General features: G+C 40.8%; 1 protein-coding gene across 1 annotated transcript in view; it reads left to right on the top strand.

The window, feature by feature from the left end:
* The window catches only part of LOC121388636, a 207,172-nt gene that overhangs the window by 149,854 nt on the left and 31,844 nt on the right, over positions 1-25,474 (top strand). Inside the window, 15 exon segments of the mRNA XM_041520062.1 lie at positions 913-1,166; positions 2,647-2,867; positions 3,536-3,756; positions 5,348-5,491; positions 6,734-6,898; positions 7,218-7,544; positions 15,150-15,258; positions 16,801-17,060; positions 17,295-17,297; positions 18,163-18,318; positions 18,732-19,743; positions 20,880-21,030; positions 22,754-22,883; positions 23,316-23,655; positions 24,644-24,792. Of these exon segments, the coding sequence (XP_041375996.1) occupies positions 913-1,166; positions 2,647-2,867; positions 3,536-3,756; positions 5,348-5,491; positions 6,734-6,898; positions 7,218-7,544; positions 15,150-15,258; positions 16,801-17,060; positions 17,295-17,297; positions 18,163-18,318; positions 18,732-19,743; positions 20,880-21,030; positions 22,754-22,883; positions 23,316-23,655; positions 24,644-24,792 (3,642 nt within the window).

Raw genomic sequence — 25,474 nt, 5'->3', positions numbered from 1 at the left:
CTTGGGCCATACATAGGTTTTAGTTGGAGAAGGTGTTTAAATTTATTTTAAAACTGTTTTCTAGAGGCCGAACCCGGGGTGGTCATGCTCGAAACCTTAGTGGTATAGGAGCATGTTAAAAACATTATGCCATCTAAAGATATGTAAAAAATAGAATATACATTCATGTCTGTTAGATACCATTTATCTTACAACTCATTGTTTAAAGAAATTTATCCAACTCGCTTTCGCTCGTTTGATATGTTTTTAAACAACTCATAAGATAAATGGTATCTAACGGCCACTCATGTAGTATTCTCTATTTACATTTAGCTCAACATTAAATTGTATTGTTTAGCTCCATTTATCATCCATTAAAGGCTATTGTAGGAGATATCACTGGCATTATAATTTGTGATATCTCCTGTGATATTCTCCTAGGAGATACCTATCATTAGCGACGTCACGCCATTGTTAACAAGTCTACCGCTGCTAAATATAGTGACATTCAACCCACATTACTGACATTGTTTACAGTTGTCACAAATGAAAACAATGACAATAGATGATAGAAAGAATACCCCCCTTGTGTCTTGTGATATCATAATTTACCAGCACTCATTGATAAAAGTATAAAAACTCGTGCTGATAAATTATGATATCACAAGACACTCGGTGAGTATCCTCTATTTCTCACACAGATTATAAGTCTTACATAAAAGAAATTGTGTTTGCAGTTGCACCTATGGATGTTCATTGCATTTGAAAAACATTTTAAACTAATTAAAATTTAATTGAATTTAAAAAAATTAATATTATTATTTTTCAAACATACATTTAGATGTACATTTATGGATGAAATTATCAGCAACATTGAATATGTTTATCGTAGATGAGATGAGTCATTCAGTGGAATTCTTGTGTTTATTCCAGGTTACCCAGTTGTCTTCCCATCACCTTGTCCCCAGGGATTCTTCTGTCCAGAGAAAACCCAGGCAGCTAAATCATTCCCGTGTCCTGCGGGAACGTTCGGTCCAGACGAGTATTACACCAACGTAGAAAACTGTACAGACTGCAGTGCGGGTCTGTACTGTGACAGAACTGGTCTGTCGGCGCCAACAGCAGAGTGCTGGGGAGGCTACTACTGCACGGGTGGGGCATCGTCACCAACACCAATAGATGACAAGGTGAGATGGGAAATATTTCATTCATATAGTTTATTCTTTTGAATTATGGAAGGTGTTACTTGTGTTTAGCAAATGGAAGGAAGGAAATGTTTTATTTAACGAAGCACTCAACACATTTTATTTACGGTTATATGGCATCAGACATATGGTTAAGGACGACACAGATATTGAGAGATGAAACCCACTGTCGCCACTTCATGAGCTACTCTTTTTCGATAGCAGCAAGCAAGGGATCATTTATATGCACCATCCCACAGACAGGATAATACATACCATGGTCTTTGATATACCAGTTGTGGTACACTGGCTGGAGTGAGAAATAGCCCAATGGGCCCACTGACTGAATTAGCATGCAAAATAGAGAAATAATTGTACATTTGTGCGTGTGTTATTATGGTAAACCATACTTGCAATTTGGCATTAGCATGCAAAGAAGAGCTTTAGAACCCGTGTACATTTGTGTGTTTGTTATTATGGTAAATCATACTTGCAATAATATGGCATTAGCATGCAAAGAAGAGCTTTAGAACCCTGGTACATTTGTGTGTTTGTTATTATGGTAAATCATACCTGCAATAATATGGCATTAGCATGCAAAGAAGAGCTTTAGAAACCCTGGTACATTTGTGTGTTTGTTATTATGGTAAACCATACCTGCAATAATATGGCATTAGCATGCAAAGAAGAGCTTTAGAAACCCGTGTACATTTGTGTGTTTGTTATTATGGTAAATCATACTTGCAATAATATGGCATTAGCATGCAAAGAAGAGCTTTAGAAACCCGTGTACATTTGTGTGTTTGTTATTATGGTAAACCATACTTGCAATAATATGGCATTAGCATGCAAAGAAGAGCTTTAGAAACCCTGGTACATTTGTGTGTTTGTTATTATGGTAAATCATACCTGCAATAATATGGCATTAGCATGCAAAGAAGAGCTTTAGAAACCCTGGTACATTTATGTGTTTGTTATTATGGTAAATCATACCTGCAATAATATGGCATTAGCATGCAAAGAAGAGCTTTAGAAACCCTGGTACATTTGTGTTTGTTATTATGGTAAACCATACCTGCAATAATATGGCATTAGCATGCAAAGAAGAGATGGAGAAACCCTGGTACATTTGTGTGTTTGTTATTATGGTAAACCATACTTGCAATAATATGGCATTAGCATGCAAAGAAGAGCTTTAGAAACCCTGGTACATTTGTGTTTGTTATTATGGTAAACCATACCTGCAATAATATGGCATTAGCATGCAAAGAAGAGATGGAGAAACCCTGGTACATTTGTGTGTTTGTTATTATGGTAAACCATACTTGCAATAATATGGCATTAGCATGCAAAGAAGAGCTTTAGAACCCCGTGTACATTTGTGTGTTTGTTATTATGGTAAACCATACTTGCAATAATATGGCATTAGCATGCAAAGAAGAGATGGAGAAACCATTGTATATTTTTGTTTTTATTATTTTAGGTAAATCATACATACAACGTGACATTCACTGGCAATGACCGGTGTCCAGTCGGCTACTACTGTCAGAATGGTACAGCCTACCCCACACCATGTCCGAGGGGGACGTTCTCCACACAAAGGGAGGTAACTGGACCCGATGGGTGTGAACCCTGTCCACCAGGCCGATACTGCAACCAACAGGCCTTCACCAAACAGTCGGAAGCTTTGCCTTGTGATGCAGGGTAAGATGTAGAGATAGTAGACCTGTTTGTAAAGGCAACTTCAGGCTCATACGCACATGCACCTAAACTTGCAGATAAAAACATTCTTTTTCTCTCTTTGCACAGTTTTCTGTGATTTAGTTTTTCCCCATCCCAACCAGTGCTCCACAACTAGTATATTCTGTCCAGTCTTTTGGGAAAGTGCATATAAATATATATATTTGGCAAATATATATGTCATTACCAATTCACCAAAAAGCTAATGTAAAAACTATGTGCCATCTGTATGTATATATAGCTACTTTTAAAAATAATTATATTTACTATTAAGGACTGTTGTATATTTTCAGCTATGTATGTACAAAAGGCCGTACCACATCTACCCCAACCCAAGGTGTAGAAACCAAACCTCTAAACTTATTAATAACTGTTGTATATTTTCATCTATGTGTGTACAAAAGGCAGCACCACGCCTACCCCAACAGATGGTGTCGAAACCAAACCCCCAAACTAATTAATAACTGTTGTATATTTTTCAACAGATGGCGTAGAAACTTAAAACTCTAAACTTATTAAGAACAGTTGTATATTTTCAGCTATGTGTGTACAAAAAGCAGCACCTCGCCTACGCCAACAGAAGTGTAGAAACCAAACCCCCAAACTTATTAAGAACGGTTGTATATTTTCAGCTATGTGTGTACAAAAGGCAGCACCACGCCTACGCCAACAGATGGCGTCGAAGGTTACATGTGTCCTCCCGGCCATTTCTGTCCTGAGGGATCATCTTTTGAGCAGGGCTGTCCGATTGGTTCCTTCCAGTCGGATTACGGAAAAGACAACTGTACGACCTGCCCAGCAGGATCCATGTGCCCGGACATGAACATGACATCTCCACTCGACTGCAAACCTGGTAGGAGCTTTTAGACCATTTTAAATTAATTCTATCTAATATGGAAGCTATTGTTTCATCTTACATGAATTTCTGTCTGAAAACAGCTGGTTTCATCTTTTATTTTTATTTACATGAATTTCTGTTGAAAAAAGAAGAAGCTGGTTTGATCTATTATTTTATATTTTACATAGTTGTGTGTGACAAATGAGTTTAGAGTTATCTGACCCATTCATTTATTTTGAAGAAGGATCCTCCACCTCAGTGTGAGCACTGTCAGTGTCCTGTGAAGATGCACCACATTTTGGTGGAGTGAAATCATCTGAGAGAAACTAGAAAAGATATATTTGGTCATAGAAATGTGATGGAATCCTCATGATTCCATCCAGAACTTATATTACAATTTCTTCGTGACACTGACTTTTATTCTAAATTTTAATTTTATCTAGGCGTGATATTTGTATTTTTTGGCACAGTTCTTTACACTGTTTTAATTTAACATTTGTATTTTTATATTGATGTTGATCATCGCTTAATGTTTTGCCTTTACCTTAGATGGACACCCAATAGCTGATGTATTTTTCGTTGTGGGGTGTGTTAAACATCTGTTCTGTTCTGTTCTGTTCTGTTCTGTTCTGAATTTAAAGTCTTCAAGGAGCTATTTTTTTAATTATCTTATTTAATCATTGTTATGTTCAGTTTTGTTTTACTAATAACATTTAATTTTGGTATCACGTTTTTTCAAACACAATTGAAGAGGTCTACCTAACTCATTAATTTCCGAAACTGGAGTAAATGGGGATAATAACATAAATTGCTTGTTTGATATTCTGTACACAATGGCTATTCTAAAATGGATTAAATCCTTATATGGTTGATATAAACCATGAAGTTTTATATCTTTGAAACATAACACATTGTTTTTATGAAATTCACATCTTGTGGTCTTACTGAGTTTTGTAAAACTACTCTTCATTTGAACAGTTGTATATCATGTTTGTTTGTATATACTGATGGACAAACAATAAGGGATTACATAAATAAAAAAAACAATTGTTTTATTCCCCTGAGGAAGTTTAAACTTTTTAAATGAAACGTTGGGATTTTAAGATAATTATTAAGACAATTTTAATATATATTTTGTACCATAAATAATAACAAGAAATACAGAATGCCACCAGAACCATCAAACTCAATGTTAGGAAGTTAACCACTTTCTTGTCATTCATTTCCATTGATCTAAAAAATAACAGCCCCCAAAAATTTAATAATAATAAAAATTCAACTGTAATAGTAAGTGCTCCTTTATTTCTTTCTCTCTGTTTATATATATATTTGAAGAGTACATGGGAATAACCTGTGATGTCACATTTTTAGTAAGATGATATTTTTAAATTTTAATGTTTACAACTCTGCAATCGTGGAATATTTACATATATACCTAAAAAATACAATTTACCAACTAATTTTCATGGCCTACCATAATTATAGCTGTTTAATTTATTGTGACTTTGACATACACAACCGTTATAATACTGACTATCTGTTTGGACATATCATCATATCATAGGTAATTCCTGTGGACCCTTCATTTGTATATTTTAATTTTCAGGCTACTACTGTCCGTATGGTGTGAACCCACAGCCCTGTCCACCGGGAACCTTCAATAACAAGACAAGCATGGAGCTTTCTTCCCAGTGTACTGACTGCCCAACAGGTCACTACTGCCAGGGTGACGGCAATCCCAGTCCTTCAGGTAAACCAGTCTTGTATTGTACTGACTGCCCAACAGGTCACTAGTGCCAGGGTTACGGCAATCCCAGTCCTTCAGGTAAACCAGTCTTGTATTGTACTGACTGCCCAACAGGTCACTAGTGCCAGGGTTACGGCAATCCCAGTCCATCAGGTAAACCAGTCTTGTATTGTACTGACTGCCCAACAGGTCACTAGTGCCAGGGTTACGGCAATCCCAGTCCTTCAGGTAAACCAGTCTTGTATTGTACTGACTGCCCAACAGGTCACTACTGCCAGGGTTACGGCAATCCCAGTCCATCAGGTAAATCGGTCTGGTATTGTACTGACTGCCCAACAGGTCACTACTGCCAGGGTTACGGCAATCCCAGTCCATCAGGTAAACCAGTCTTGTATTGTACTGACTGCGCAAGAGGTCACTACTGCCAGGGTTACGGCAATCCCAGTCCATCAGGTAAACCGGTCTGGTATTGTACTGACTGCCCAACAGGTCACTACTGCCAGGGTTACGGCAATCCCAGTCCAACAGGTAAACCGGTCTTGTATTGTACTGACTGCCCAACAGGTCCAGCCAGTGACCCACAACTGGTGTAACAAAGGCCATGGTATGTACTATCTTGTCTATGGGATAGTGCATATAAATGCTCCTATGCTGCTAATTAGAGAAAATAGCACATGGAGTGTTGGCAACAACTTTTCTGACGACATATAACCAATTGTAAACAAAAATGTGTTGAAGGAAATGGTTTATTTAAAGACACACTCAACACATTTTATTTTTGGTTATATGGCATTGGACATATGGTTAAGGACCACACAGATATTGAGGGAGGAAACCCGCTGTCGCCATTTCAAGCGCTACTCTTTTCGATTAGCAGCAAGGCATCTTTTATATGCACCATCCTATAGACAGGATTGCACATACCACGGCCTTTGATGTACCAGTTAAATAAAATGTTTGTTCCTTTCTTCTTCCTGCCTTTGAAATAACAAATATTATTAGTAGAGAAGATAACTTTGTATGAATTTAGGTCTTAGTAAACACTTTGCAGTTAAACAATGCAGTTAATTAGTTTTATGTTTGTTGTAATATTTTTATTCTTGCTTTGGTTCTGTAATTTGTTCAAGATAAACAAAAATGTCTTGGCTCTATATTAAGCAATCAATCGGTGCAAGAACTGGTTTTATCATTAATAGTATAAAATGTTACAGATTCCAACTTATTCTTCTTCCCATGAACTTTCAGGCTTGTGTGATGAAGGTTACTTCTGCCAGGGTGGTGCTGACAGTCCAGCACCAGGTACGTCGGTGGCCTACCCTCTCAACGGACTGTGTATCCCCGGTCATTACTGTCCACAAGGAACATCCATGAGGAAGAAGTGTCCCGCAGGAACCATACGAAACAGCACAGGTAAATCTGCTAGCCCTACTCCTGGGGCTAGTGCTTTTTTAATATCAGGCTAGTGCCAAATGCAAATCCAGTTGCTCAACGAGCTAGTGATGTAAAACCATTTTTTAAATAAAAATTGACTTTTGAACAAATTTAATATCATAATGGTTTGTTCTTGTTTGTGTTTTTAAGTTCTTGCTTGTTTGTTCTAAAATGAGTCTGTTTTTCTTTTTGTAATTTACACAATCCTGTGGTATCTAATTGTTAGCTCCACTATATTGTATACAGTTTATGGTTTTATGATATCTTACTGTTAATTTCACTTTATTGTTATTTGTAGGAGGCGCTGTGCTATCGGATTGTCTCCCTTGTCCTGGAGGTTACTACTGTGCATCTGAAGGTCAGACGGAGGCAACTGGTGTCTGCTCAGCCGGATACTACTGTCCTGCCAATGACACCACAATATCACCAATGCCATCCGGCTTCCCCTGTCCAGTCGGCTACTTCTGTCCGCTGGCATCAGCTGACCCGAAACCGTGTCCTCCTGGACAGTTCCAGATCAACGAGGGTCAGTCGTCATGTGACGCGTGTCCAGCAGGCTATTACTGTCAGAGTGCCGTGTCGCCGGAACAGAAGGACTGTACACCATACCACTACTGTCCTCAAGGTATGACATTGTGTCCACCTTATTTCTTCTGTCCTCAAGGTATGTCACTGTGTCCACCATACCACTTCTGTCCTCAAGGTATGTCACTGTGTGCACCCTTCCACTTCTGTCCTCAAGGTATGTCATTGTGTCCACCATACCACTTCTGTCCTCAAGGTATGTCACTGTGTCCACCGTACCACTTCTGTCCTCAAGGTATATCACTGTCCACTGTACCACTTCTGTCCTCAAGGTATATCATTGTGTCCACCCTTCAACTTCTGTCCTTAAGGTATATCATTGTGTCCACCATACCACTTCTGTCCTTAAGATATGTCATTGTGTCCACCCTTCCACTACTGCCCTCAAGGTATGTCACTGTCCACCATACCACTTCTGTCCTCAAGATATGTCATTGTGTCCACCCTTCCACTACTGCCCTCAAGGTATGTCATTGTGTCCACCGTACCACTACTGTCCTCAAGGTAAGTCACTGTGTCCACCATACCACTTCTGTCATCAAGGTATGTCACTGTGTCCACTGTACCACTTCTGTCATCAAAGTATGTCAGTGTCCACTGTACCACTTCTGTCCTCAAAGTATGTCAGTGTCCACTGTACCACTTCTGTCCTCAAAGTATGTCAGTGTCCACTGTACCACTTCTGTCCTCAAAGTATGTCAGTGTCCACTGTACCACTTCTGTCCTCAAAGTATGTCAGTGTCCACAGTACCACTTCTGTCCTCAAAGTATGTCAGTGTCCACTGTACCACTTCTGTCCTCAAAGTATGTCAGTGTCCACTGTACCACTTCTGTCCTCAAAGTATCTCACTGTGTCCACTGTACCACTTCTGTCCTCAAAGTATCTCACTGTGTCCACTGAACCACTTCTGTCCTCAAGGTATGTCACTGTGTCCACTATACCACTTCTGTCCTCAAGGTATGTCATTGTGTCGACCGTACCACTTCTGTCCTCAAGGTATGTCATTGTGTCGACCGTACCACTTCTGTCCTCAAGGTATGTCATTGTGTCGACCGTACCACTTCTTTCCTCAAGGTGTGTCATTGTGTCGACCGTACCACTTCTGTCCTCAAGGTATGTCACTGTGTCCACTGTACCACTTCTTTCCTCAAGATATGTCACTGTGTCCACTATACCACTTCTGTCCTCAAGGTATGTCATTGTGTCCACCGTACCACTTCTGTCCTCAAGGTATGTCATTGTGTCGACCGTACCACTTCTGTCCTCAAGGTATGTCACTGTGTCCACTATACCACTTCTGTCCTCAAGGTATGTCATTGTGTCGACCGTACCACTTCTGTCCTCAAGGTATGTCATTGTGTCGACCGTACCACTTCTGTCCTCAAGGTATGTCATTGTGTCGACCGTACCACTTCTTTCCTCAAGGTGTGTCATTGTGTCGACCGTACCACTTCTGTCCTCAAGGTATGTCACTGTGTCCACTGTACCACTTCTTTCCTCAAGATATGTCACTGTGTCCACTATACCACTTCTGTCCTCAAGGTATGTCATTGTGTCCACCGTACCACTTCTGTCCTCAAGGTATGTCATTGTGTCGACCGTACCACTTCTGTCCTCAAGGTATGTCATTGTGTCGACCGTACCACTTCTGTCCTCAAGGTATGTCATTGTGTCGACCGTACCACTTCTGTCCTCAAGGTATGTCATTGTGTCGACTGTACCACTTCTTTCCTCAAGGTATGTCATTGTGTCGACCGTACCACTTCTGTCCTCAAGGTATGTCACTGTGTCCACCGTACCACTTCTTTCCTCAAGATATGTCACTGGGTCCACTATACCACTTCTGTCCTCAAGGTATGTCATTGTGTCCACCGTACCACTTCTGTCCTCAAGGTATGTTATTGTGTCGACTGTACCACTTCTGTCCTCAAGGTATGTCATTGTGTCGACCGTACCACTTCTGTCCTCAAGGTATGTCATTGTGTCGACCGTACCACTTCTGTCCTCAAGGTATGTCATTGTGTCGACCGTACCACTTCTGTCCTCAAGGTATGTCATTGTGTCGACCGTACCACTTCTGTCCTCAAGGTATGTCATTGTGTCGACCGTACCACTTCTGTCCTCAAGGTATGTCATTGTGTCGACCGTACCACTTCTGTCCTCAAGGTATGTCATTGTGTCGACCGTACCACTTCTGTCCTCAAGGTATGTCATTGTGTCGACCGTACCACTTCTGTCCTCAAGGTATGTCATTGTGTCGACCGTACCACTTCTGTCCTCAAGGTATGTCATTGTGTCGACCGTACCACTTCTGTCCTCAAGGTATGTTATTGTGTCGACCGTACCACTTCTGTCCTCAAGGTATGTCATTGTGTCCACCGTACCACTTCTGTCCTCAAGGTATGTCATTGTGTCCACCATACCACTTCTATCCTCAAGGTATGTCACTGTGTCCACTGTACCACTTCTGTCCTCAAAGTATCTCACTGTGTCCACTGTACCACTTCTGTCTTCAAGGTATATCATTGTGTCTACTCTTCAACTTCTATCCTCAAGGTATGTCACTGTGTCCACTGTACCACTTCTGTCCTCAAAGTATCTCACTGTGTCCACTGTACCACTTCTGTCCTCAAGGTATATCATTGTGTCCACCCTTCAACTTCTGTCCTTAAGGTATATCATTGTGTCCACCATACCACTTCTGTCCTTAAGATATGTCATTGTGTCCACCCTTCCACTACTGCCCTCAAGGTATGTCACTGTCCACCATACCACTTCTGTCCTCAAGATATGTCATTGTGTCCACCCTTCCACTACTGCCCTCAAGGTATGTCATTGTGTCCACCGTACCACTACTGTCCTCAAGGTAAGTCATTGTGTCCACCATACCACTTCTGTCCTCAAGGTAAGTCACTGTGTCCACCATACCACTTCTGTCGTCAAGGTATGTCACTGTGTCCACCGTACCACTTCTGTCCTCAAGGTATATCACTGTCCACTGTACCACTTCTGTCCTCAAGGTATATCATTGTGTCCACCCTTCAACTTCTGTCCTTATATATCATTGTGTCCACCATACCACTTCTGTCCTTAAGATATGTCATTGTGTCCACCCTTCCACTACTGCCCTCAAGGTATGTCACTGTCCACCATACCACTTCTGTCCTCAAGATATGTCATTGTGTCCACCCTTCCACTACTGCCCTCAAGGTATGTCATTGTGTCCACCGTACCACTACTGTCCTCAAGGTAAGTCACTGTGTCCACCATACCACTTCTGTCATCAAGGTATGTCACTGTGTCCACTGTACCACTTCTGTCATCAAAGTATGTCAGTGTCCACTGTACCACTTCTGTCCTCAAAGTATGTCAGTGTCCACTGTACCACTTCTGTCCTCAAAGTATGTCAGTGTCCACTGTACCACTTCTGTCCTCAAAGTATGTCAGTGTCCACTGTACCACTTCTGTCCTCAAAGTATGTCAGTGTCCACAGTACCACTTCTGTCCTCAAAGTATGTCAGTGTCCACTGTACCACTTCTGTCCTCAAAGTATGTCAGTGTCCACTGTACCACTTCTGTCCTCAAAGTATCTCACTGTGTCCACTGTACCACTTCTGTCCTCAAAGTATCTCACTGTGTCCACTGTACCACTTCTGTCCTCAAGGTATGTCACTGTGTCCACTATACCACTTCTGTCCTCAAGGTATGTCATTGTGTCGACCGTACCACTTCTGTCCTCAAGGTATGTCATTGTGTCGACCGTACCACTTCTGTCCTCAAGGTATGTCATTGTGTCGACCGTACCACTTCTTTCCTCAAGGTGTGTCATTGTGTCGACCGTACCACTTCTGTCCTCAAGGTATGTCACTGTGTCCACTGTACCACTTCTTTCCTCAAGATATGTCACTGTGTCCACTATACCACTTCTGTCCTCAAGGTATGTCATTGTGTCCACCGTACCACTTCTGTCCTCAAGGTATGTCATTGTGTCGACCGTACCACTTCTGTCCTCAAGGTATGTCACTGTGTCCACTATACCACTTCTGTCCTCAAGGTATGTCATTGTGTCGACCGTACCACTTCTGTCCTCAAGGTATGTCATTGTGTCGACCGTACCACTTCTGTCCTCAAGGTATGTCATTGTGTCGACCGTACCACTTCTTTCCTCAAGGTGTGTCATTGTGTCGACCGTACCACTTCTGTCCTCAAGGTATGTCACTGTGTCCACTGTACCACTTCTTTCCTCAAGATATGTCACTGTGTCCACTATACCACTTCTGTCCTCAAGGTATGTCATTGTGTCCACCGTACCACTTCTGTCCTCAAGGTATGTCATTGTGTCGACCGTACCACTTCTGTCCTCAAGGTATGTCATTGTGTCGACCGTACCACTTCTGTCCTCAAGGTATGTCATTGTGTCGACCGTACCACTTCTGTCCTCAAGGTATGTCATTGTGTCGACTGTACCACTTCTTTCCTCAAGGTATGTCATTGTGTCGACCGTACCACTTCTGTCCTCAAGGTATGTCACTGTGTCCACCGTACCACTTCTTTCCTCAAGATATGTCACTGGGTCCACTATACCACTTCTGTCCTCAAGGTATGTCATTGTGTCCACCGTACCACTTCTGTCCTCAAGGTATGTGATTGTGTCGACTGTACCACTTCTGTCCTCAAGGTATGTCATTGTGTCGACCGTACCACTTCTGTCCTCAAGGTATGTCATTGTGTCGACCGTACCACTTCTGTCCTCAAGGTATGTCATTGTGTCGACCGTACCACTTCTGTCCTCAAGGTATGTCATTGTGTCGACCGTACCACTTCTGTCCTCAAGGTATGTCATTGTGTCGACCGTACCACTTCTGTCCTCAAGGTATGTCATTGTGTCGACCGTACCACTTCTGTCCTCAAGGTATGTCATTGTGTCGACCGTACCACTTCTGTCCTCAAGGTATGTCATTGTGTCGACCGTACCACTTCTGTCCTCAAGGTATGTCATTGTGTCGACCGTACCACTTCTGTCCTCAAGGTATGTCATTGTGTCGACCGTACCACTTCTGTCCTCAAGGTATGTCATTGTGTCCACCGTACCACTTCTGTCCTCAAGGTATGTCATTGTGTCCACCATACCACTTCTATCCTCAAGGTATGTCACTGTGTCCACTGTACCACTTCTGTCCTCAAAGTATCTCACTGTGTCCACTGTACCACTTCTGTCTTCAAGGTATATCATTGTGTCTACTCTTCAACTTCTATCCTCAAGGTATGTCACTGTGTCCACTGTACCACTTCTGTCCTCAAAGTATCTCACTGTGTCCACTGTACCACTTCTGTCCTCAAGGTATATCATTGTGTCCACCCTTCAACTTCTGTCCTTAAGGTATATCATTGTGTCCACCATACCACTTCTGTCCTTAAGATATGTCATTGTGTCCACCCTTCCACTACTGCCCTCAAGGTATGTCACTGTCCACCATACCACTTCTGTCCTCAAGATATGTCATTGTGTCCACCCTTCCACTACTGCCCTCAAGGTATGTCATTGTGTCCACCGTACCACTACTGTCCTCAAGGTAAGTCATTGTGTCCACCATACCACTTCTGTCCTCAAGGTAAGTCACTGTGTCCACCATACCACTTCTGTCGTCAAGGTATGTCACTGTGTCCACTGTACCACTTCTGTCATCAAAGTATGTCAGTGTCCACTGTACCACTTCTGTCCTCAAAGTATGTCAGTGTCCACTGTACCACTTCTGTCCTCAAAGTATGTCAGTGTCCACTGTACCACTTCTGTCCTCAAAGTATGTCAGTGTCCACTGTACCACTTCTGTCCTCAAAGTATGTCAGTGTCCACTGTACCACTTCTGTCCTCAAAGTATGTCAGTGTCCACAGTACCACTTCTGTCCTCAAAGTATGTCAGTGTCCACTGTACCACTTCTGTCCTCAAAGTATGTCAGTGTCCACTGTACCACTTCTGTCCTCAAAGTATCTCACTGTGTCCACTGTACCACTTCTGTCCTCAAAGTATGTCAGTGTCCACTGTACCACTTCTGTCCTCAAAGTATCTCACTGTGTCCACTGTACCACTTCTGTCCTCAAGATATGTCACTGTGTCCACTATACCACTTCTGTCCTCAAGGTATGTCATTGTGTCCACCGTACCACTTCTGTCCTCAAGGTATGTCATTGTGTCGACCGTACCACTTCTGTCCTCAAGGTATGTCATTGTGTCGACCGTACCACTTCTGTCCTCAAGGTATGTCATTGTGTCGACCGTACCACTTCTTTCCTCAAGGTATGTCATTGTGTCGACCGTACCACTTCTGTCCTCAAGGTATGTCACTGTGTCCACTGTACCACTTCTTTCCTCAAGATATGTCACTGGGTCCACTATACCACTTCTGTCCTCAAGGTATGTCATTGTGTCCACCGTACCACTTCTGTCCTCAAGGTATGTTATTGTGTCGACCGTACCACTTCTGTCCTCAAGGTATGTCATTGTGTCCACCGTACCACTTCTGTCCTCAAGGTATGTCATTGTGTCCACCGTACCACTTCTGTCCTCAAGGTATGTCATTGTGTCCACCGTACCACTTCTGTCCTCAAGGTATGTTATTGTGTCCACCGTACCACTTCTGTCCTCAAGGTATGTCATTGTGTCCACTATACCACTTCTGTCCTCAAGGTATGTCATTGTGTCCACCGTACCACTTCTGTCCTCAAGGTATGTCATTGTGTCCACCGTACCACTTCTGTCCTCAGGTATGTCATTGTGTCGACCGTACCACTTCTGTCCTCAAGGTATGTCATTGTGTCCACCGTACCACTTCTGTCCTCAAGGTATGTTATTGTGTCGACCGTACCACTTCTGTCCTCAAGGTATGTCATTGTGTCCACTATACCACTTCTGTCCTCAAGGTATGTCATTGTGTCCACCGTACCACTTCTGTCCTCAAGGTATGTTATTGTGTCGACCGTACCACTTCTGTCCTCAAGGTATGTCATTGTGTCGACCGTACCACTTCTGTCCTCAAGGTATGTCATTGTGTCCACTATACCACTTCTGTCCTCAAGGTATATCATTGTGTCGACCGTACCACTTCTGTCCTCAAGGTATGTCATTGTGTCGACCGTACCACTTCTTTCCTCAAGGTATGTCATTGTGTCGACTGTACCACTTCTGTCCTCAAGGTATGTCACTGTGTCCACTGTACCACTTCTTTCCTCAAGATATGTCACTGTGTCCACCCTTCCACTACTGCCCTCAAGTGATTCATTTGCAATCCTATATAGCTGTTTGGTAGTAATGCTTAAATATGAATAAATGTTGTTATCCAGATTTGGACATTTTCGGTTAATTTGGCCAAACGCCAGCCTGCCCTCCCTTACAAAAATGGGACACCGTATACCTATGCTGGCTCCAACCAATGGGAAGGTGTAAGGTCACATAGTTTCATCCACTTCACGGGTTCAGTTATCCCAGGTTTCGTGTACCTCAGGCTCAGGTGATACCGAGATAGCTTAACTGACAGCAAGCGTGGAGTACGGCCCTGTTAAGTAGTCCTATATTGATTTTATTTTCATAAATACATGTACAATATATGCAGGATATTATTATTTATGTTATTTCATGTTATTTGTAGGTACTGCGTATCCTAAACCTTGTGAAAATGGAACTTTCACATACGACAACATGACCAATCTACGAACAAGTGCAGACTGTCTACCTTGTGTATCTGGCCAGTATTGCAGGTGAGAGCATTTTGTTTATCGAGTTATTTGATTTTATTCAGCAACCCCTGCAATTAAGAAAAGGTCCACGGCAAAAAACATGCCTTTAAAAAAAATTCTAATATAGGCCATAGCAAAAAAAAGTGCAAAGAGAATGAAAAACTCCACGGCATTGCCGATTGTCTTGGGCATTTGCAGGGGTTGATCAAAGCTGTGTCCATGACAGAGGTTAGTAACTTAATCCTACTGGTATACAGCATGCACTTTCACACATACAGGACAGCACTTACCAGAGATTTGATATACCACAGAACTGGTATTGTCTACTGAGCTATCTCTCTCGCTCCCCATCACTTCCCTGAAACTACCGGTAGTTAAAGGACAGTTACGTTTAGCTTCATTACATGTAAGCATGTAATTTATATGGCATCAATATTGTAATATCTTAAATTAAGGGAACAATTAATTAGTCCCATCATTTCTTTTAATTTCTTAAATGGCTCCCCATAATCTAAATTAGGAGATTACGTAATTACTCCCCTCATTTCTTTTAATTTCTTAAATGGCTCCCCATATTCTAAATTAGGAGATTACGTAATTACTCCCCTCATTTCTTTTTATGTGGGGGAATGTAGCCCAGTGGTAAACCGCTCGCTTGACGTGTGGTCGCTCTGTGATTGATCCCCATTGGGGAGCCATTGTGCTATTTCTTGTTCTAGCCAGTACACCATATCAAAGACTGTGGTATGTGCTGTTCTGTCTGTGGGTTGGTGCATATAAAAGATCCCTTACTACAAATGGAAAAATGTAGCAGGTTTTCTCTCTAAGACTATATATCAAAATTATCAAATGTTTCAACTCAATAAATCAGTGTGCTCTAGTGGTGTAGTTAAACAACACAAACTTTAATTTCTTTTCATGGCGAAGTCTGGATATGACAGCACGTAAACTTCCTTTGATATGACATGGCAATTACTGGCACTGGAAACAACTTCCTAAGGATTCATTAAAATAGAACAATCCTAAAACTCATTTTATATCAGCTGAGCACTCTAACACATAACTACATTCCACCAGTATTGGTATTTTGAGGGTGATTTACCTCGGTATCGGTATGGTAATCGGTATTGATACAATACTGATACCGATATCGAGCGATATTTACGGTATACTCGGCTTTAAATGTATGGCTGAGTAAGTCTCACCCGCTAATTTCATCTAAATAAAATTAAATTCCATACGCAAGGCCATCATCTCTCTCTTCATTTCAGCTATTTTTATTTGTCAGGTATATTGTTAGTGCTTTACTAAATGGTGTAAAACACTCAAAATATTGGTGTTTTGAGATTTGCTCGGTACAGTAAATCGGTATTGCCATGATACCGATACCGAACAGTATATACAGTATACCATCCAACTCTAATAATAGGAAATCTTTGTCTGGGCCACATCTTTCTTATCAATTGATGAAGGATCATCAAATCCTGCCTCTCCAGTACTCTTCTTTTTTCTTTTTTTTTGATTACATTAAACCTGAACACATATTTTCTTTATGGATTCCAGGAATGGCCAGGTCTATGGGAACTGTTCAGCGGGTTTCTTCTGTAAGTCTGGCTCTAAGGAAGACATGCCAAACAGCACGGTGGACTTTGACACGTGCATTGCCAACACTGTGTGTGCTGGATTCTGTCCCCGTGGGTACTACTGCCCGACCGGGGTGGAGCTGCCGGTGCCCTGCCCAGATGACACGTATCGAGACACAGTTGGAGCGGCTCAAGAAAATGACTGTAGTAACTGTCCTGCCGGTTCCCTGTGTCCTGAAGGTTTGTATTTTAACATAAGGCTGGTAGTTACAGGGTTCGCAGCCTGTTACCGGTTCTTAACCAGAGCGTGTTTTAATGACTCAGTGTAATGGTTAACTCTGGTTAACGATCTTAATAGATCTGTTTGTGAAGACAACACTTCAAACATGACACTTGCATGTACAACACTTTTATTACAGAAATACCCGAAAGACCAAACTAAAGGTCTCACACCACAATAAACATATTCACTAGCAGGTCTCACTCAACAATTAAAAGTCAATACATAACGCACTACACACTCTTTTCTCTCACTAACCACTAACAACTAATCCACTGTCCTGGACAGACAGCCCAGATAGCTGAGGTGTGTGCCCAGGACAGCGTGCTTTAACCTTAATTGGATATGAACACAAAAATAACTTGAAATTAATGAATGCTGGCAGCAATTGCTTCCTGAGCAAATGCCGTCATGATTTGTTTATTTCAGTCCAAATTTAGATTAGTGTCTCTTCACTCAAAATTAAATAATTAAAATCATTATAACCCTAGCAAAATATTTAAAATAATTTTGCCAGTGACAGCGATTAGGGTATTTATCTTTTTTCCCCCAGATTTTTTGCAGAAAGCAAAGAGTTAGTGTGTTGAGCTGTTACGAGCTGTTGCATAAATGTATGTACAAAAGAGTACATTTGAAAATTAATTTTGCTTAATGAATCCTTTATTTTTCACACAACTGAAAATTTGTATCTATTAGATTGGTTGTTTGTTGTTTGTCTGTCTGCTTGAACCTGTTCTGGGTTGGGGGCTTGCTATACCAGTGGTAAAGCACTCACTCAATGCACGGTCGGTTTGTGATCGATCCCCTCAGATGGGCCCATTGGGCTATTTGTCGTTCCAGCCAGTGCACCACAACTGGTATATCAAAGGCCATGGTATGTACTATCTTGTCTGTGTGATGGTGCATATAAAAGATCCCTTGCGAGAGGTCAGGTTAAGTATTTAAGAATAAGAGAAAATGATCAAAGTTTTCTTCATACTTTTATTTTTCAAGGGATAATATTCTTATATATGTTATTATTATATTATTATTACATATTTACACCATTTCTTTTTGTTTTAGGATCAGCTGACCCAATTCCTTGTCCAACTGGTCAGTACTGTCTCCTTGGCAACGGCACAACACCGTGTCCACGCCTGACGTACCGAGACATTCCAGGAGCAGCAGGAATCAGTGATTGTTTTCCTTGTGTGGCAGGATTCTGGTGTAACCATACAGGCAAGATTGTGGGGATTTTTGTACTTTTACTGGATGGGATAACATATTAATGTGCCTATATCCAATTAAGTTTCAAGCACATCTCTCTCGGGCACAATCTGTGACTTCGCCAGTCACTGGGTCCAGGACAAAAGGGGGTGGGGGTAGAGTTGCAAATGGGCAGAATTTTTAAAATAGCAATTAGAGAAAAAGTTAATAGCATTTTTTAAAAGTTAAATAAAAAGTTAACAAGCCAAAAAAAAGAAAAAAGAATTGACTGCCCAGCAGAAAACTCCATTTCGTTGACAAAAACTTTTACTGTTTATATTAGTATTTCGATTGGTTTAACTCACTTTAAATTTGTAATTGTTAAAGCAGAGTCCCCACACTATGATTGTTTTACAAAAAGGTATAATTTTATTATATGTTTACAGGAATGAATAACTACACAAACATCCCGTGTCCGCCTGGCTACTTCTGTCTGGAGGGAGACGAACCGAGACTGTGTCCCGCGGGACGGATGAAAGACGTCCCTGGAGCTGCATCGGTCACTGACTGTCCACTGTGTCGACCAGGCTACTTCTGTCCCAACGACACGGAAAACACCCAGGGCATCCCGTGCCGGGAGAAATTTGAATGTCGTCAGGGAGCGTCGATGGAAATAGACTGCATGCCGGGATACTTCTGCAACGGGACGACCGGTTCTCCACCCATCTGCTGGGGCGGGTACTACTGTCCAAACGCCACCGACACGCCAATACCGTGCGAGTATCCATTCTACTGTCCCGAGGGCAGCAACATGACCTTGACCTGTCCTCTCGGCCACATGGCCAACAACGACAGCGGGATCCGTGACAGCTTTGCCAAGAACTGTCGGATCTGTCCCGCCGGTTACTATGGCAACCACACGTCACGTCTGCAGTGCTACCTGTGTCCTGCAGGCTACTACTGTCCCGAGGGAACGGGCCACGGCAACTCGAACCCTTGTCCGATCGGCTCCTACTGTCCGCAGGGTTCTGGATCTCCGATGCCGTGTCCTCGAGGAATGTACGGCAAGAAGGTCCGCGCCCACCAGTATGGGGACTGCGCCCCGTGTCCCGAGCAGTACTACAATGACCTGCTGGGGCAGAAAGCCTGTCGGCCGTGTGGCAGCTCCTCCACAGCTCCCATCGGTAGCGCCATCTGCTACTGTAAAGGGCTGTACAGGACTTTCCAGAAGTCAGATGGCGCCTGCATCTGTTGGGGTGGCTACCACTACTACAATGAGATCGACAAGGCCAGCTCGCAGGGAAATGGAGAAGAAAACTGCCAGCAGCTGGTGGATATTCGCTGTTCTCAAAGCGAGGTTCGGATTGCCAATTCTCGGACATGTATCGTACCTACGGAATATGACTGCTCAAAGGCCTGTCCTGTGTCTGGCGGTAGTCTGGATATTGATGCTGGAAGGTAAGAATGCTGTTATGTTATTTTTAAAATAGAAGGAAAAAACCCATAATTATAGCGGCCTTGTAATATATATTCTTCCGCAATATTAAACTTGTGCAATAAATAGGAAGCGAAAATAATGCATCTGTATAATTCTCGCAAGTGTTCGCACTTGATATATTTGTCACTTATTGAGTGTTTTTCTTGTTTAGTAAATACACAGAACCAAATATCAGTTGTTTTACCCATGTTGTTTGTTGCATATATATGAATATTATAAATCTTGTGTACTATGTGGTTCTGTATTTATTACATCCACTAATTATGATTATCAAAAGTTTAATTAAATAACACAACTTACTTTGTCTGGAAAGTGAGTAGACTTTTGTGGAATTGACTGAATGCTGAGCATCCTGGCTAGAGACATTAAGTCATTCAGGTGAACACAATAACTATTCATGCAAGATTTTGTATTACACATGTTCAATAAAATATTTTTTTTATTGCCAAAATGGTCTTGATTACTATAATAAGATTAAATGCATATGTAATAAAATCATTTATCCTGTAACTTACCCATGATATCCATGTCATAAACCCATGTGATAATTTACTTTATTAACCCAGTTAATAATAGTATGCAAATTTGCAAGGTCTCTAGGTAATGGGTTGCTGGTGATGGGTCATTTGCTTACAAGCCAACAAGACCCGTGTACCTGAGCGTAACATTTTCAAAGATTTGTTTAAAATGCGTGACGTCAAACTAATCTGTGCTAATCATGATGACATCATATTATCAATGGCGGCGACTTTAGTACTGTGATTTACTAAAACATTAATTAAAATGTTATTTTAGAAGTAACTAGTGAACAGTATGTGTTCTCATACGTTTATGAGCTTCGACAAATACCGATTAACATAGACTCGGTTGATATTTTCCATATTAAAAAATACTCGTGACGAATCCTCTATGTTCTGTGTTATGGCTTGTTAGTGGTTTGTGTTATAAATGTATGAGAACACATATTGTTCACTAGTTACTTTTTATGGGTTTTGTTTTTGTTTTTTTAAACTTTAGTTAAGTATGTTCTATATTCAACTCAATAATGATGGCTTCATTGACAGATATGTCCTTATGTTAAAATGCCTTGTTGCAGGTGCCAGTGTTTTATCAACAAAGATGCGAATGAAATATGTGATGCAACATGTCGAGCAAACCAAATGCCGACCATCAAAACCGAACTGCTGTCTGATGGTTCTGTGCAAACAAGTATTTATGACCCAGTCACAGGAACAACATACACAGAGGTAAATAAATAATCTGTAATGAGTTAAGAAAGTATTTCTAACCCCTAGACATGCTCAGTAGTTACAGAGGTATATATGGCTAACACATTTCACATTGGCATTCAAGCTAACATTTAAAGAGGAAATAAAGTTGATTTAATGTCAGAATTAACAGAAAATTGGGTCGGGATTTAGCTCAATCAGTTGAGTGCTCGAGTTTTAGGATCGAACCACCTCAGTGGATCCATTCAACTGGTTGGGCTTTTTCTCATTCCAACCAGTGCCCCACATCTGGTCATGGTATGCGCCTTCCTGTGTCTGTGGAAAAGTGCATATAAAAGATCCCTGGCTGCATTAGGAAAAATGTAGCGGGATTTCCTCCAATGACTACGTGTCAGAATTACCAAATGTTTGACATCCAATAGCCGATGATGAATTAATCAATGTGCTCCAGTGGTGTCCTTAAACAAAACAAACTTTATTTAACAAAAAATTAACAGGGAGAAAGAGGCAGGTGTCACTCAAAATACACAATATATACTTTCTCATCATTAGCTTTTGCTTCCCATCTTTACATATTATACATCTATAGAATTTATAACACTGTGTGTCTTCTAGAACAGAATTTTTAGCTTTTGCTTCCCATCTTTACATATTATAATCTATAGAATTTATAACACTGTGTGTGTTCTAGAACTGAATTTTTAGCTTTTGCTTCCCATCTTTACATATTATACATCTATAGAATTTATAACACTGTGTGTCTTCTAGAACTGAATTTTTAGCTTTTGCTTCCCATCTTTACATATTATACATCTATAGAATTTATAACACTATGTGTGTTCTAGAACTTAATTTTTAGCTTTTGCTTCAAGAAAGAAAGAAGTCTTTTATTTAACGACGCATTCAACACATTTTTCGATTAGCAGCAAGGGATCTTTTAAATGCACCATCCCATAGACAGGGTAGTACATACCACAGCTTTTGATATACCAGTCGTGGTGCACTGGCTGGAAAGAGAAATAGCCCAGTGAGCCCACTGACGGGGATCGATCCCTCACCGACTGCGCACCGTGAGAGCACTTTACTACTGGGCTACGTCTCAACCCCACAAGATTAACATGTATGAAGCAAAATTTGCTTCACACTTCACAAAATTAATTTCAAGCCTTAATAATGCTTCCGATTGTAAGAAAATACTTGTATAGGTATTTCAAATGCAGATTCCAATGCAAAGTGAATTTTAGGTGAAGCAAATTACTTTTGCAAGGCCTGTAAATATCTAATCATATTTCAACCACAAGGATAGTGTACATTTAAGCATAAAACAGATTTTTATTCCTATCTAATTCAATCATGAAAGCATATATACACAATGTTGATAAACATTTTTAACTATTATATTATCTAAATCTAACTTCATAATTTTTATATTTGTCAGTCTAATGAATGACAGGGTAATACCTGAGTATTGTTTTGATTTGTTTTTTGTTTTCAAGAAATCTTCAAATATTATGTTATATTTAAATTTTCTTAATAAAAGATCTTCAATATTTATCTGATAAATAGATTTTTGTATTTTAGAAAATGTCCAATATTTATGGGGGGTTTTTTTATGGGTTGCTTATGTGATATTTATATTTTTGTAAACAAAATCGTTAAAATATATTTTATATTTATATATATAATTTTTTTTTAAATCTCATATTAACATGTAATATTAATATATATTTTCTGTTTTTAGAAAATGACGGACATTTACGGACCAAGTGAGATGACCGTAGGTCCGAAGGACACGATTGTGTTGAACATGTTCGACGGTCAGGTCGGAGCCTCTGTGTATTCAGATGCAAACCTCGCCAAAGATCTCTTCAGTAAGTCACAGTCAACTGTTTACAAAACACCATAGTCACAGTCAACTGTTTACAAAACACCATAGTCACAGTCAGCTGTTTACCAAACACCATAGTCACAGTCAGCTGTTTACCAAACACCATAGTCACAGTTAACTGTTTAGTCTACAAAACACGTTAGTCACAGTGAACTGTTTACAAAACACCATAGTTACAGTCAACTGTTTGCAGTCTACAAAACACCATAGTCACAGTCAACTGTTTACAAAACACCATAGTTACAGTCAACTGTTTGCAGTCTACAAAACACCATTGTCACAGTCAACTGTTTACAAAACACCATAGTCATAGTCGGGGTGCACTGGCTGATGCCAGAAATCTATCGAACCAGAACCCACTCATGTTAAAGATCATTACTTTTCATTTCCTACTAATATCTACATTATTTTTCAGAAACCATCGATGAACTTCTTTCTGGAATTACCACCGGAAGACGACGTCTGCTAGCAACCACGACAGTTCCATCAAACCAGGTCCCGAACCCGCTCGTGTGTCTGGAGACGGACGAGCTCGTGTTGTTCAAGATCCTGCTGAACAGCACGGACCGGGCGAGCAGCCACTACCCCATCTACCAGAAGAACCACCTCTTCAACACCAACCCCAACTTCGACTTCGGTGCGTTCACACAGATGGCCAACCTGGTGGTGAACACCAACGTCACCATCACGACGTTCGCTCACGTCTTCACCGTCGGGGGGACGTACGTCTTCATAGATTCACAGGAACCTGACGTGTAAGTAGTCTGTGCTTGGCAAAAATAAAGCATCTGTTGTTAATATGGGACAGGATGTAGCCCAGTGGCAAAGCACTCGCTCGATGCACGGTCCGTCTGGGATCGATCCCTGTCGGTGGGCCCATTGGGCTATTTCTCGTTCCAGCCAGTGCACCATCCTACAGACAGGGTAGTACATACCACGACCTTTGATATACCAAAGAACCATTGCTTCTAATTTGAAAAGAGTAACACATGAAGTGGAGACGGCAGGTTTCCTCTCTCAATATCTGTGTGGTCCTTAACCATATGTCTGATGCCATATAACTGTAAATAAAATGTGTTGAGTTTTTAAATAAAACATTTCTTTCTTTTTTCTGTTGTTAATATACGTTTTTAAAGATGGATCCAAAGCAATAATAGTCTCCAACCAGTCCAACATGTCTCACATTTAGCTTTTAAGACCTTTTTTTTTTTGCAATGCCTCAAAATATTTAACTGAAATTTAATGTATAACTTTATTTAAGTTTAACTTCTGTGGTGATTTGCCCATTTTTAGTCTCCTGCCAGTCCATATGTCTATCTGTCTGTCTCTCCATCCATCTGTCTGTCCATCTGTCCGTCTTTTACAGACTTTCACAATGCCTCGATATATTGAACTGATATTTTGTGTATAATTTTATCTCGTAGAGTTACAGATTAAGTTTGATATTAAAGAGACTTTGCCCATTTTTGACAGAGTTATGGCCCTTGAACATGGGAGAAATAAACATTTGTTGGGCCTGGTAGGGAACAAGTATTGCTTTAGAATTCTTGTTAGTAATTTGGTGAAATTGGTCAAAATTCAAATATAACAAAATTGGGGTTATGTTTATTAAATTTTCAAAATAGTTTGGCGATTAATAATGATTATCAAGTTGTAAAAGATTGACATTACAGTGTTTTATAATTACAGAGACATGATCATCATAGTGTAATATATTGACACTACAGTGTTTTATGATTACAGAGATGTGATTATTGTGGTGAAACCCACAGGAGCCTCTTGCCCAGCTGGTGCATCTCGCATTCTGCCATCGACCACCACCAATCTCATCTCGCTGGGAGTCTACAAACAGACTGTGTCTAACGAGGTTCCCGACTGGGGACTCATCATCGGTAAGAAATCTAACAGTGGGTTCAGTAAGCCAGTCTTTGACTAAAATGATGTATGATACAGTACCTTATTTTGGGGTCAGTAAGCCAGTCTTTGACTAAAATGATGACTGATGCAGTACCTTATTTTGGGGTCAGTAAGCCAGTCTTTGACTAAAATGATGATTGATGCAGTACCTTATTTTGGGGTCAGTAAGCCAGTCTTTGGCTGAAATGATGTTTGATGCTGTACCTTATTTTGGGGTCAGTAAGCCAGTCTTTGACTGAAATGATGTTTGATGCAGTACCTTATTTTGGGGTCAGTAAGCCAGTCTTTGACTAAAATGATAACTGATGCAGTACCTTATTTTGGGGTCAGTAAGCCAGTCTTTGACTGAAATGATGTTTGATGCAGTACCTTATTTAACATGATTCTTGTTTTGTTTTTCGATTTGTGAAAACATCATTATTTGATGACAAAAAGCTGTGATTTTGGGCAGGTCCCACCGATGAAGCAGGATGTGGTCAACTTTTTCTGAGCACCTGTTATCATCTCTGTTTTCAGTGATTCATTAGTATAAGCTATTGTGACATTGTCAAAATGTCCCTCCAGCTTTGCATTTTGTTAAATGATGGTTTCAGGCCTGATTGCTAACTTCAGAGCTTGTGTTATATTGTTGTTTGTGATATAATGTGAGTTATATGA

Source organism: Gigantopelta aegis, chromosome 2 (assembly GCF_016097555.1).
Source record: "Gigantopelta aegis isolate Gae_Host chromosome 2, Gae_host_genome, whole genome shotgun sequence".
Taxonomy (NCBI): Eukaryota; Metazoa; Mollusca; class Gastropoda; order Neomphalida; family Peltospiridae; genus Gigantopelta; species Gigantopelta aegis.
Note: the sequence above shows the minus strand (reverse complement) of the source record. Positions and strands in the feature narration are given on the sequence as shown.